The sequence below is a fragment of the Conger conger genome, chromosome 18 (genome assembly GCF_963514075.1).
Source record: "Conger conger chromosome 18, fConCon1.1, whole genome shotgun sequence".
In the NCBI taxonomy this organism is placed as follows: Eukaryota; Metazoa; Chordata; class Actinopteri; order Anguilliformes; family Congridae; genus Conger; species Conger conger.
Window position 1 is genome coordinate 23,920,760 of NC_083777.1, and position 14,209 is coordinate 23,934,968.

Sequence of the window (14,209 nt, forward strand, 5' to 3'; positions counted from 1 at the left end):
GTTGTTGTTGTTGTTTCAAGGTCTTGCTGCATTGTACACCCCCCCCTTTGAGCTTGAGGGGAGCTTAACAGTAATTTGGAAAACTTGTTGCCAAGATCCTCTCTGCTGATAAGTGCCAAGCACATCCTGAATAACAAAGGAGAAGGACTTGACTCTGTTCCAGAATAAGGTTTTGTAAGGTAGTCTGCTGCAGAGTGCATTAGCGTTCCTTGTGGGTGGAATTGAGTCGATGTCAGAAAGACACTTAAAAAAAAAAAACACAAAAAAAAAAACACACACAGATCCCAAACCTGGGATTGTCCTTGGAGGACAATCACTGCTCTGTGTTTGCAGAGGGATACTGCTTGGGCTAACACCACATCCAAAGGAAATGATACTGTAAATCCACTGTATACTGTAACTCTGCCACCGTCCACTGACAAGACACATCAGCACCGGCCTTTCACTACACTGAAGCGTTCAAGTCCACATGCATCCTTACTGTAAGTGTGACCTACAATTAAATGCGAGTGGTGAAAAAAACCTGCCCTTGAAAAAAAGATAGCCCTTGAATTTACATGATAAATTTAAGTAGAAATGACTGATTTCATTCCGGGCTTTAATTCATACGGAACCACGTGGAACACTGCAAATAATCTGACCTGTCCTTTTCCACCTTTCCTGTTCAGGTTACTGTCTCCCACTGCTACATGGGAAATGTAGTCTGGAGAGGGTGGTTACAGTTTCCCACTGCCACATGGGAAGTGTAGTCTGGGAGGAAGGTTACAGTTTCCCACTGCCACATGGGAAGTGTAGTCTGAGAGGGTGGTTACAGTTTCCCACTGCCACATGGGAAGTGTAGTCTGGGAGGGAGGCTAGCGTTTCCCACTGCCACATGGGAAGTGTAGTCTGGGAGGGAGGCAGGCAGGTCTCTCTCACAGGACCTGCTGTGTACTCACCTGGGACATCAGGAAGCTGCCTCTCAGTGACACTCAGAGCTTCCACAGGTTTCTGGACAGTGGGTAACGGGAGAGGAGGGACCTGCGGTTCCTGATGAATGATTTTGGGCTTGCGGTTGACGATAACCGGTTTTGGCCTGTAGGTCCCGGTGACGGTGTAGCCCATCCCGCCAGGACAGATCTCTTTGAAGGCAGCTGAACAAGCAGAGGGGCCAGAGACAGTGTTAATATTGCATCAAAAAAAAAATCGAGACAAATGTGTCATTCTTTCAAAGGGAATTCAGTCTTATATATGTGTTCCAAACATAATTAGTGTCCAAGCGCACATGCAACCAAAAATCTAAATTACATTTTTATCAGCCACCCAACTCCAAACACTGTTAATGTCTGGGGGGATTCCACAGAGATTAGCCATCGCGGTAATTGAAACCAGGCTGTGAATGCACAATGAAAAATTTAAATCAAAACGAGCGTCTGACGGGAAAGCACAAGATAAATCCAAGTGCTTTGAATCTGCGCACTGCCAGAGTCTGTCTTTGATTACACAGGAGTTTCAGACCTATCACTGCCTCTGAAACTGACCTGATTCTAGGTCTGATCTTGTCACGTCCGTGGCACTTCGCTTTGGCTCTCCCCTGCCATCTGCGCAGCCCCATAAACACACACTATCAACACGCGGTCTATCGGTCCGTGAACGCCTTTCCCGGGTTCATCGGGTTCTTTACGTGAGCCCAACCATTTGGCCTTGTATTCCCCCCCAAGCATTCCTTGCTAATCTGGATTTACCACAGAAAGCAGAACTTTAAGATGAAAAGTCGCACAAAAGGAGTGCGACTGTGTATAACAGTGATAACCCATCGCCACGATGAGACAGCTGCACTGCCCCGAGTAAAGAAGGTCTTTCCGGCTAACTCTCTGAGTCAAGTCAACAGTCTCGGTTCAAGTTTTGTCTATAAAGTAGCTTCAGGACCCGTTTAATTGCACTGCGCTGTGCGCTCGAACGCAGAAACCTCGCCCGCATTCTGTGCCCTGACAGCCCTCGCCATAGCGTCGAAACATAAACGTACACCGCCTAAAACAGCTTGTGTGTTTACACACATAATTACGACGGGGCAATCTGCGCTTATGTAGCAATTAAACTGCAATTACCGGATAAATATAATTCAATTATACAGGTATTAGGGACACTTGATCTAGCAGGAAGAGCAACCCGCACGGAATCTCATTTTAGGAATGCAATCTCGTCGCAGAGGGCTCCAGAGATAAGTAGGAGAGAGAGTTCTCCTCTCTTACCTGAGAGGCAGAAAGAGAGTGGGAGTGCTTCTGCCCATCAGTAATAATATTAATGATGCTTAACATGAGTCACGTATTCCTGGCTCCTTGACCCAAACCTTCAGCCCCCGCAATTCTAGACTAACACAAGGTCTGGCTAGACTGGTGTAAGGAGATACAAACACACCGCGTCAAGGCTGCCAAAGTTTTTATTGGGTGAAGGAAACAAAAGTCATATAATATAAAAAATAATTATGTTTTGTTTCACCGTGAGCTCAACCAAGGCCGCAGTTGCAGAGAAGTACACGTGCATTAATGTTAATGCCATGGAGGCTGCCCTTCCGATCTTATCGCTCCGGGCATCTCACTGATGGCAGAAATGTACTGAGGACTCCGGGTGCATCAATTCAGAGACAGTTGTTAAAATTCCCGGCCCGAGCCAATCGCAATAAACCAGGGCTGCTGAAAAGCGCCCCGTCGCTCCAATGACGAGGACTTCCCGTCATCTTGCAAAATGTCAGAGTCGGCTGGCGATCCCGTAAACAGAGAGGGCCCGTCCTTCATAGCAGGGCTGCCGGTGAAATGATTACACTAATCCCACCTGTCTGTTCACGTTTACTTCCAGATTAACAGGCCGCATGCCTTCCTTTCCCCCGGTTACAGCTCTTAATCTACCCACAAGCCCGCGCCTGGAACCACCGAAAAAACAGACTTACTGGAGCAATCGCACCGACCCCCCCCTCCCCCACCCCCACCGACTAACACTAGCCCCAGATCCCCCCCCTCCTCCGTTATTCTGGCAAACGAGTGGATCGAGCCTGGTGTTCTTAATAAAGCCGGAGTGAGAGACTCCAGGAATGTGTCAGGGAGGAAGCTCAGGGAAAACACTTACGCTTGTTTCAAACTGCCTGCTGGCACCGAGGACAGAGCGAAATACGGGACTCCACGCACACATGCCGCCATTCCTCATCTCTCCCATCGTTTCACGAGTGTTATCACCGCTTTTTATTCACATTCTCTCCGCAGATGTGGCCACACAGGGCTCATTTCTAGCACTTTAAAGATTTTTTACACTTTTCTTTTACAATTTTTACATTTTTACACAAAAAATTACATTAATTCCATGACATTTTACTGAGCATCTCGGTATACACTTGCCAAAGGGAATCATGATTTTCTTGGTAACAACACTGTTGAAGAATTGTAGTATGATATAACATTATTACATTATTAGCATTTGGCAGACGCTCTTATCCAGAACGACGTACAGTTGACTAGACTTAAGCAGGAGACAATCCTCCCCCGGAGCGATTCAGGGTTAAGGGCCTTGCTCAAGGGCCCAACGGCTGTGCGGATCTTATTGTGGCTACACCGGGGATCAAACCACCGGCCTTGGTGTCCCAGTCATTTACCCTAATCACTACGCTACAGGCCGCCCCATATAATTTATGGTCATCAACATTGTCCACTAATGCAATACAGTAAAGGCACTTTGCAGTGGATATACAACATGATTCTTCGGGAGACAGCGGACGGATTAAATCATTTACACTACTGCAGTTCTGCAAAAGTGGCTTTGCATTAGATTGTCCACGAGTCAGGCTGCTGCATGGTAATGCACAGAAAACAAACCACAACCACACGGAAATCAAACCGTTCAGGACGACGGTTCTGTTCGACGCACTCAACAGCCTGAAACACAAATTGTTTGAATCTGACAGGACGGGTGAATGGGGTGGGGGGGGGTGGTGTTTGCAGTGAGAAGCGACTACGAGGCAGAGCAGGAAACCCATGCAGGGAGAGAGGGATGGTGGAGGAGATGGAGGAGAGGTGGAGGACAGGTGGAAGAGAGGTAGAGGTCAGGGCAGACTCTGTAGTGGCCGTTTGATTTGTTTTGGGGGGTTGTTTTTTGTCCCGGGTCTTACCTGTTCCAGGATTGGGGCACTGGTCACAGTGCGGGCCCCAGGCCTTGCCCACACTGCAGCAGCACAGCTGCTTGCTGAGCTGTACCGAGACCGGGTGCAAGCACTGCTTCCCCGAACCCACAAAGCGGAAACAAGCCCCTTTCTCCTCGCGGACGGCGGGGGTATCAGCTGGCGGGAGGAGGGAGGGAGGGAGGGGTGTGCGCCAGAGCGATACACATAGGAAAGAAAAAAGAAAATAAAAATAAAGAAATTCCCTTCACCAGAATCTCCACAAACACACACACACACACAAAAAGATGAAAAACAATGAGCTAAAGGTAAAAAAAAAAAATTATTAAAAGAAAAAAAACACATCAAAAATGCTTGAGAAACGTAAACCCCTCTTCTGCAGTAGTGATTGCAGGACCAAAGGTCAGAGGTCAAAGTTCAAAGGGGTTTATGTTTTCCTCAATGTATTTTTGAACCGGGGGGGAACAAAAACAAACGCTAAAACACACAAGCACAACACAAACAATGGACAGGTAAGCTGTGTACAGTGAGTGCACATAGGAGTGAATCTCTGTGTCAAACAAAAGTGAGTGGACTAAGGGTACCTGCAAGTACCAGTGGCAGAGGTGGAAAGTTCAGGGGTCAGAAAGTAAAAGTCTTGTCATGTGTTTCTTCCACCAATGAACACCAACAAAATTTGTGAAGTGAGCCAGCTGATTTCACTAATTATGTCTCCCATCTGGCTGAAGAAATGTGATAATTAACAAATCCAGGAGATTTGAAAATACTCAAGAGAACTTTTACTTTTTCAACCTGGATATTCCACCTCTGGTACCTCTGGCTATAAAGTGCCTGTGACTGTTTTTAAACAAAGGAAAGACGTGCATGCAGCAGGGGATTGTGGGTGGCTTACACTGCGCTGGTGACCAAAGATAAGCAGTAAGCTCTACAGACCAGCGGACACACTGCACTGGCAGCCATACCATCCTGTACCCAGGAGAGACTCAACCCTGGCCCTCAAGCCCAAATCCGGCCCTGATTTTCATTCCTCCCAGGTACTGTAATTAACTCAACAACAGGTAAAGGGAGGGTGGAGAACCAGAGGCTGTTGAGGACCGTGATTTCAGAAACAAGGAAGTTCCATTCTCATGTCAAACCTCCTAGGAAAAAAATATGCTGTTGCCGGAACAGGTGTTTGTGGGCCAGAAGGGGGCGCTCTTTCCTCTGGGCCAATCAGAAACGCAAAGCCCACGCACAGTGATGGGGACACTGTGCTGCAGAAGGCGCTGTCCTTTGGAGGGGATGTTAATCCACGGTTCTGACTCGCTGCGGTTATTAAAGATCCCACGGCACTTTCTGAAAGAGTAAGGGTATTAACCCCAATCTCCAGGTCAGATTCCCACAAAAACCTGGCCACCTAATTATGCGCCTGATTGGACGCACTCTCCCTTGCATTCTCCGCCCACTCTGATTCCTCAGGTTGCCAGGGAAGAAAGATTATGTCGTTTTCATTTGACCTTCCTAGTAAAAATGAAGGTGAAATAACTCAATAATATAAAACATACGCACGCAGGAGAACTGCTGCCATCCAGTATCAGTGGGACCCGCTGTGCACATTTGTAGGGTATTTCAGGCAGAAATCCACTGGGACTGGTTTAACAAACCCTGAAATCTGAGCATTTAATCAGGGCTGCTGGATAAGAGCGGAACCTAAACGGCTAAATGAAAAGCAATGTAATGACTGCACACACGATCAGCTGAATGCAGGCGGGAGGCTCTGAGCAGACGTCTGTACAGTGCTTTTCATTTTTAAAGAAATATTTTTTGGTTGTGTACAGGTAACCAGATGCAAATAATACAAAAAAATAGCATGGAATATACACAGTACACAGTAAACAATGCAACTGCCGAATGAAGTAATGGATTAATATTAGTCACCATAGATACAGATCGGCCACATGAATAAATAAGTAAAGAAGCCTTATTCATGAGTTTTGTAAATATTTATACACAAAAATCACTAAAGCCAATCCAAAATTTGAATGTTTCTAAATATGTGTAGAGGCAGCTCCACACTGTGCGGTTAGTGATATTTGTGGAGACACCGAGCAGGACCCGGGCTCAGGTTACGGCCATTATCCCGCCCGACAAAGGGACAGACTGTGTGAAGAGGGCGAACGGGTGTCTCTCCAACTGCCTGTAAAACTGCCACGGCGCCTCAGAGTCTCATTACATTACAGCCTGGGACACACGGGCGGGGGGGGAAAGCAGGCACGACAGGCAGCAATCACCCCCCTGCCACCCTCATATACACCACCCTCTCACACACACCTTCTCACAACCACCCTCACACCACCACCCTCACACGCACCACCCTCACATGCACCCTCACATGCACCACCACACACACACCCCCACCCTCACACACACCTTCACACCACCACCCTCACACGCACCACCCTCACACGCACCCTCACCCGCACCACCCTCACATACACCCTCACATGCACCACCACAAACACACACCACCCTCACACGCACCAGCACTCTCACACCCCCCACCACCCTCACACCCCCACCCTCACACGCACCACCCTCACACGCACCCTCACACACACCACCCTCACACCACCACCCTCACACACACCCTCACACGAACCACCCTCACACACACCACCCTCACACGCACCACCCTCACACGCACCACCCTCACACGCAACAGCACACACGCACCACCACCCTCACACACACCCTCACCCGCACCACCCTCACACCACCACCCTCACACACACCATCCTCACACCACCACACTCACACACACCCTCACACACATCCCCACCACTAGCCAAGCAGCCCTGGATTTGGGCCAAAGCAACCCGTTTTTCCACCCCTTCCCATTCTTCAGCCTGCTAGGTCCATGGGGAGTTTAGTTTTCTGTGCTTGTGAGGACTGACTGGGGCTGGGGGGGGGGGGAGGGGTGGGGAGTCAGACACAACCTCATTCTGTGCCTTACGTCAGCCTCAAAGAGCACAGGTGCAATGTCACCTGGTGGAGTTAACCAGGCGAGGGCTGGCTGGAAGGGTGGGGGGTACTGAGGGAGAGAGAAAGACAGCAGGTGGAGGGTGTCTGTGATGATCTGCACTGCGTGAATCTTCTCTCCCGCCGAGCTGCACTGATTGGTTGCTCTCACGTTTTTGCGACCTAAAGTTTTTTTAAACTAATAAATAACTTGCATTTTTTTCATGACCATAATTTTACCTATGAGAGCAGCGAACTATGAAATATCTGCTGTCAAACTGCTGCGACTGCCAGACGGATAAATTATATAATCGCATAAAAAAAAACGAGGAGAAACAGAAAGCGGCTCCACGCAATCTCAGAGATATTTACAGCGCAGTGACAGAGCGCTGCAGCCCCAGGATGTGGGAGGGGGAGGGGCTCCACTGATGCGCTGCCTTCACATTCCTGCAGGGCACAGGAGTTACTGGGAACAGGAAGTCCCTCTGACCGGAGCAAGCACTTCCTGTCAGTCACAGGATGCCCTTATTGTCAGGCGGCCACTAAATGTCCTGAGTGGAAGTTTTGAAATTAATTTGTTATGACTGTCAAGCTAGTTGGGCCGATGCCAAATCTGTTTACATTTTCAAAATTGTATGAGGCGACAGTGTGGGTTTTTCTTAACTCACAAATTTTCAGTCATCATTAGTCACAAAGGGTTTCGTTCTACACCAAAAGGGAAGACCACTGTGGCCATTTTCTTAACGTACTATTTTTAGTCTTCAGTCAAATATGTTGATCAATGCATGGCGATACAAGGCATTGATCCACACAGTGCCCGGTCCTGGGCAGGGAGGGGGTGTCATAGGCCCCACTTCAACTCTGAAAGCATCAGCCAGCGCGCAGGGGTAACAGCCGAGACCAGAACAGAGAGGGCTGGGCATCACAGCTCCAAGCTCATCAATTCATTTCAGATACACAGCATGAGGAAAGTGATATATTAAATTCATAAACACAAATAAAAAAAACATGAAACATGAAACATAGAAGAAGACTGAGTATCCCTGAGGGATTCTTCGTCTACCCCCATCCAACAGCAAATCCCCCCCTCCCCCAACTTAAAAAAAACCAATATTTTTCCTCAGGGCATAAACGCTGGAGGGTGTCACCTTATTGATTTCCGCGTTTGACGAATAGCAATTCAAATTTCATCAAGGGGGCGAAAACAAATAGGCGAGGGCGGGGCCGAAAACACGGCGGAGCCCGGTGTGGCTGTCAGAGCGGAGAGATGCCCGCGCTAACGATACGAGCGGGCGCCAGGCGGCGAAGACTCATGGGCCGCCGTTCTCTCCGCCGCCGCGGGGGTGACTAATGCTGTTTTGCTTGCTGAGAGCAGGGCTGCGCGTGAGGAGATTAAGCTCTTCCTTCAGCCCAGTCCCAGGCGCTGCTTCCAGCGTTCGACCAAAGACAGTCCTGCGCTTTCCATCAGGCCCCCCCGTGTTCATTTATTTCTTTTGCTTTTGCAATCTCCAGGGGCGGGGGTGGGGGTGGGGGGGAAACGCTGGCGCGCTGGAATGGGTTCGGCGACCTCCGGCCTATCCTTCTCTGTCACAAGAGCGTGTTGTGGTCAGATGATATTTTGCAGCACTCCGTACTTGCAAGCTAATGAGATGTTGGGAAACATTACAGCGATTTGTCACCTGACTGTGAGATAACATTTTGTCATGTCAGCCGTATCACACAAAAACTTACTGGCACCATTCCCCTCATAGTTTCCATTTTGTCCTGGGATAAACAATTATTTTAGAGAATGCTCTGAAAGGACAGATTTCTTTAACATTACTAATGTTTTTGAGAAAATTAACACGAATTGTGATCATCCATAATTAAACAACATTCTTAAGCTGTACCTATAATGATCCCTGTGAGTAACATTCAAGGAATATCCAGCGAACCGGACAGGTGTACACCCTGGGAATGTTTATCCTAAATTTTTGGGAATGCACTGAGGACAAAAAAAATGTTAGCTGGGCTCCCCCTGCCCACCTGTCTGCTGCAATGACATCTCAGAAAGCGTATGAACGAGCACAATCCATTATGCACACAAACACATCTTCAGGGACTCCAGAAACGTATACACTGCAGTATACAGTATAACAACATATAATGTAAACATTATAGGAAATGTAAATATATAAACATATACATAAACTATAGCATAAACATACTGTAAATGCCCTTGTGTTTATGCATCTCTGTTCATTCAATGCAGTAGGCGAACGTCTCAGCATCTGGCTGCTTCATGGTGGTTGAAGAATGAAGAGAAATGAGCAGGCAGTTAAACATGGAGCCGGGACAGAGCGCAGTGACCCAGGGGGACTTACGGATGCAGGTGCTGAGGGTGGGGTCTGGGATGTACCCCTGCTTACAGCTGCACCTGTAGCTGCCCATGGCGTTCACGCACATCCCGTTAGGACACACCCCGTGGAGCTGGCATTCGTTGATGTCTGAAAACCAACAGCAAGGACTGCATTTAAAAAACAAAAAAAACAACAAAGCGACTTACGGGGGGGGGGAAGCTTTCAGACACACTGTAATCTTGCCCCGGTGCACTCCGGGTGAACCCCAGTCTCTGTGCGCACACTAAAACCCGGATCCCGGCAGTCAGGCCTGGAATGTGGGACGCACAGGCACCTGACACCAGAGCCCGAGGTGAACAGGGCTTTAGGGGAGGAACTGGCTGGTGAAGGTAAAGCCTCTTGTAGCCGTCTTCATTAGCTCCAGAGGCCACAGTTAGGATCAGGGTCACATGGTCACACGGTCTGCAGTGTTCATGTTATGTTATATCTTCTCCCTTCCCACCACCAAAATAAAAGTAAGTCGTATCAAATAGACCGAATCAGGTAGGCGGGATGCGTTCACGGTCTGACTGACAGATATAGAAGTTCTCGCTCCAAAGGCAGTGGACACTCATCCCCACACTGCCCACGGGCAGCTGGGCTGTCCTGCCAACCTCACAGAGCACCCAGAGCAACAGCCTGAACAGCCCACCCACAGGAGTGAGACTCATAGGGTGATCATCACACCCACAGGAGTGAGACAGCATCAACCCAGGTTCCCCACCAATGGAAGAAACACTGAAGAAGCACACGGGATTTCTAATCGCGTTGCAAACATAGCCAAAAATGACTGGCTATTTTATTAACTGTAAATAGGATATTTCGTCTGGTACTGGACTCCGTTATTTTGTTTTTTGAAAGAGAGCAGACTCATTACGCATTTCCCCCCCATTTCACGCAGACGGGGGGAGAAAGCAGAGAGGCTCAGAGACAGAGATGGGACGGCAGGGCGGAAAGTGCCGGGGGCAGGGAACAGGCCCGCCGGCTGCATGGGGCTCCTCTGCCCTCCAGACTGCCCCAGACACTGCCTCATTCATCTGCTCTTTTAAAGCCTCCTTCCCACAACTCCCACGAGCACCTGCAAGCACGGCCAGATTATGGGGTGCCTCGCTATGGCAAGGAGACAGGCCGGATGCCCCCCCAGAGAGGAGTCTAGGAAGAAGAATATTGAGCGTTTTTCTGTTTCAAGTGAACCCACTATTATGTATTAAGGAATATTTTGTGAAAGTGAAAAATATTTCTGGCTCCGTAACGCGCAATGCTAAAGTTTCAGAAAGTGGACGGCCTCTGGAAGAAGGAATGAATGAGTTGGGGTGCATGAGGTTTTCCCCCCCGATGCCCGGGCGCTGCGGTTCGAGCTGTTTGTGGAAACGAGAAGAGCGCAGTCCCCTCCCTTCCCATAAGGCCGCAGTCAGAGCCAAGCCCGCGGAACCGCCGGGAGGGAAGCCCACCCCGACCGACGGCCGCTCCAGCGCACGGACCCGTCCGCTCCGCTTCCTCCCTCTCAGCCAGACGGTCGGTCCCAAGCCCAGGGCCCGGCCAAACCCACCCGCAGCCCGCCGAGAACCCATCTCGCCTCTTTAAGCAGGAAGGAAGGAGTGCGTCCGCTGAAGTGGTGCCTCCACCACAGAGAGTGAGGAAAGTCACCCCGCGTGACGCCGAGCTGCCAGATCCATGGTGGGGGCAGCCAGAGCTCCAATGGACAAGCAGCCAAACAGCCAAACAGCCAAACAGCACAACAGTCAAATGGCAAAACAGCCAAACAGCCAACCAGCACAACAGCCGAACGGCAAAACAGCCAACCAGCAAAAGAGCCAAACAGCCAAACAGCACAACAGCACAACAGCCAAATGGAAAAACAGCCAAACAGCCAACCAGCAAAAGAGCCAAACAGCCAAACAGCACAACAGCACAACAGCCAAATGGAAAAACAGCCAAACAGCCAACCAGCAAAAGAGCCAAACAGCCAAACAGCACAACACCTAAACAGCACACTGGTGCTGCAAGCAAACTACTGCAATATCCCAGTCTGCACAGCTCTCTCACTGTAGCAAATGCCACGGACCCAAAATAAACACACATATATACACAGATATACAGACAAGCAGGCACAGGCACACACACAGGCACACAGGTACACACACGAGCACAAATTCTCTCACGCACACACACACACAATGACACTGAAATTCTGTGTTATTGTTTAACTCCAGTTCCAACAGGCACAAGACAGCTCTGTTACAGGCTTCCCCCAGAGTCAGCAGAGGCAGTCAAACCAAATTCTGAACAATAACATGCCCCAAATCAAGCTCACAAATCCCGGGAAAACGGGGAAAAAACATTTGCGCACACATTTCCTTTTAATGAAATGTTTGGCAGAAAACATCGGAGAGCGGTAATTATCGTCACGTGCGGTTTGCGCACACATGCACCAAGTTTCAACATCTGCTTGGAGTCACTGCTGTCCATCATCCCGCTGACAAAATAATTACCTCCGAGATTATAACAGCATTAACTGAGCAGGTGTAACAAACTACCCAGATATTACACAACATCTCCCTGTCCCTCTGACAGCACTTCAAGCGCTATGGATGTCACAATGAGAATTTTGGGAGGGGCTAGCTATGATCAACACAAAAACACATTATGAAAACACAATAAAATGTGTTGTGCAACTTGCACCCTGTCTATTAACTGATAATTTGATACACTCGGAGAGACGAGGCCCTCTGGGGTTCATGGAAGCGGGAAAAGCGCAAAACAAGTGCAAACCCTCTCCACTGTCCACAGAACCAAAGTCATTCATCAAGGACTTCAACTCATTCACCTCACACAACTGATTCTCTTTTTTGCTGTTTATTTTTACTGGTCTGGTTGATGGCAGATGGCAGTGAATTAGGCAGCATGCGTGTGCCTGAGGTCCAGCAAAAGTAGTAACGGTCTTGAATAAAATCTGACCAATAAAAAGGCATAATAAGGGATCAGGATGTGGTGAAGCACAGTGAGTCACAGCCGCCCCCCGCCCCCCAGAAATAGCCCCGTCTGGGCCCAGCTGTGCCCGGTCGCCCTGGAAGAGGTCCGACTAGGCAGCCTGCAGTGTCCCGGTCTGTTTGGGTTTAGTGGTGGTTTTGGCTAACCGGCGTGGAGGCGCTGTCCCAGGGCGGTACCGTGGTGCTGCCCTCTAGTGGCCGCTGTCGTGACCCAAAACCAAAATAACCAAGAGAAGCGCAGGATGTTCGCCATCATACACTACGCTTTCACCCTTAGAACAGCCCCATACACACAAACTCACATCAGCACAACCTCACAGTAACGTTGTGGAAGTGTTACGCGCTGTCCACAAATTCACATCAATGCAACATCACAGTAACGTTGTACAAGTGTTAAGCGCTGTCCACAAATTCACATCAACACAACCTCACAGTAATGTTGAGCAAGTGTTAAGTGCTGTCCACAAATTCACATCAACACAACCTCACAGTAATGTTGAGCAAGTGTTAAGTGCTGTCCACAAACTCACATCAACACAACCTCACAGTAATGTTGTGCAAGTGTTAAGTGCTGTCCACAAACTCACATCAACACAACCTCACAGTAATGTTGTGCAAGTGTTAAGTGCTGTCCACAAACTCACATCAACACAACCTCACAGTAATGTTGTGCAAGTGTTATTGTTTCCTTCACCTCCCCTTCCTCCAGCACGTCAGGCGCCGCACCTGGACCAGAGACGGCCCAGCAGCCGACACGCTCAGATAGACCTCAGGAGTGGGGTTAAATTTGGGGGTTAGCATCATCCCTCTGCAGGCAGGGCTTGCGACAGAGGTCTGCGAAGGGGTGGAACTCGAAGCAGGACAGGCATCACTGCCACCGTTTGGTCATCAAATCCAAACTCCATACAGATGAGAGGAATCTATCAAATATGGCACCTGCTCTTTCTCTGCTCACCACTTCAGTCTAACCAAAGCAGGATTGATCGCAGACAACGAAGAGAAAAGAAGGAAGAAGCGGAGTGAGAGAGACAACTTTTCTCGCCTGATGAATTTCAGGTGATTTGTGTGTGTGTGTGTGTGTGTGTGTGTGTGTGTGTGTGCGCGTGGGCTACTCCACTTCCATTCCATTGGTCGACACTGGCAGGGGCGAACCTGCAGTGTGCATGTAGCCTGCCAGCCAGCAGAGGGCTCTGTTCGCAGGTGAACGGCCATGTTTGCTGGCAGCCTCACAAAGGCAGGCGATCGTCAGGGAAGAGAGTTATCTCCTCGACAGAGACACAAATTCCTTTCTTTCTCTTTTCAGCATCTTAGAAATTCTGTGCCGGTCTTTATCCCGCCTGTCACAAATGGGCCATTTCTGGGGCCCGATTCTTTTGGCAAGGCCCGCCGTCCCGGCGCTGTGAATACAACAAGAGCTCCCCTCGCAACGCGTGTCAGAACAACAGCCAAACGGCGCGGCCCCAGACATATTTACCGACGGGCACAGAGCGAGCCAGAGCCTTACCTTGGCAGTACGAATTGTTGACTCTCTTGTACCCTTGGGGGCAGTCCATTGTGAATCTTGAGCCCGACAGAGGGATAGCTGGAAAGAAACAAATGTACAATTAAAGACTTGCAGCTTACATGCAATCCAAGACCTTTAAAATTGCTCGATACATTCAGGTGGCATTGTGTTAAAGTGTAATAAAGATAAGCAGGTT

At 49.1% G+C, this 14,209-nt stretch overlaps 1 protein-coding gene across 4 annotated transcripts in view; it reads right to left on the reverse strand.

Moving 5' to 3' along the window:
* Window positions 1–14,209, reverse strand: part of ltbp1 (latent transforming growth factor beta binding protein 1) — a 124,633-nt gene that overhangs the window by 56,630 nt on the left and 53,794 nt on the right. For 3 of the 4 annotated variants that reach the window (XM_061227502.1, XM_061227504.1, XM_061227501.1), the window contains exons 9-12: window positions 14,014–14,091; window positions 9,505–9,627; window positions 4,136–4,303; window positions 939–1,133 (exon numbers count right to left, since the gene is read on the reverse strand). In XM_061227502.1, coding sequence (XP_061083486.1) covers window positions 939–1,133; window positions 4,136–4,303; window positions 9,505–9,627; window positions 14,014–14,091 — 564 coding nt within the window. The remainder of the gene's footprint in view (window positions 1–938; window positions 1,134–4,135; window positions 4,304–9,504; window positions 9,628–14,013; window positions 14,092–14,209) is intronic. The other variant, XM_061227503.1, reaches the window with a different exon arrangement.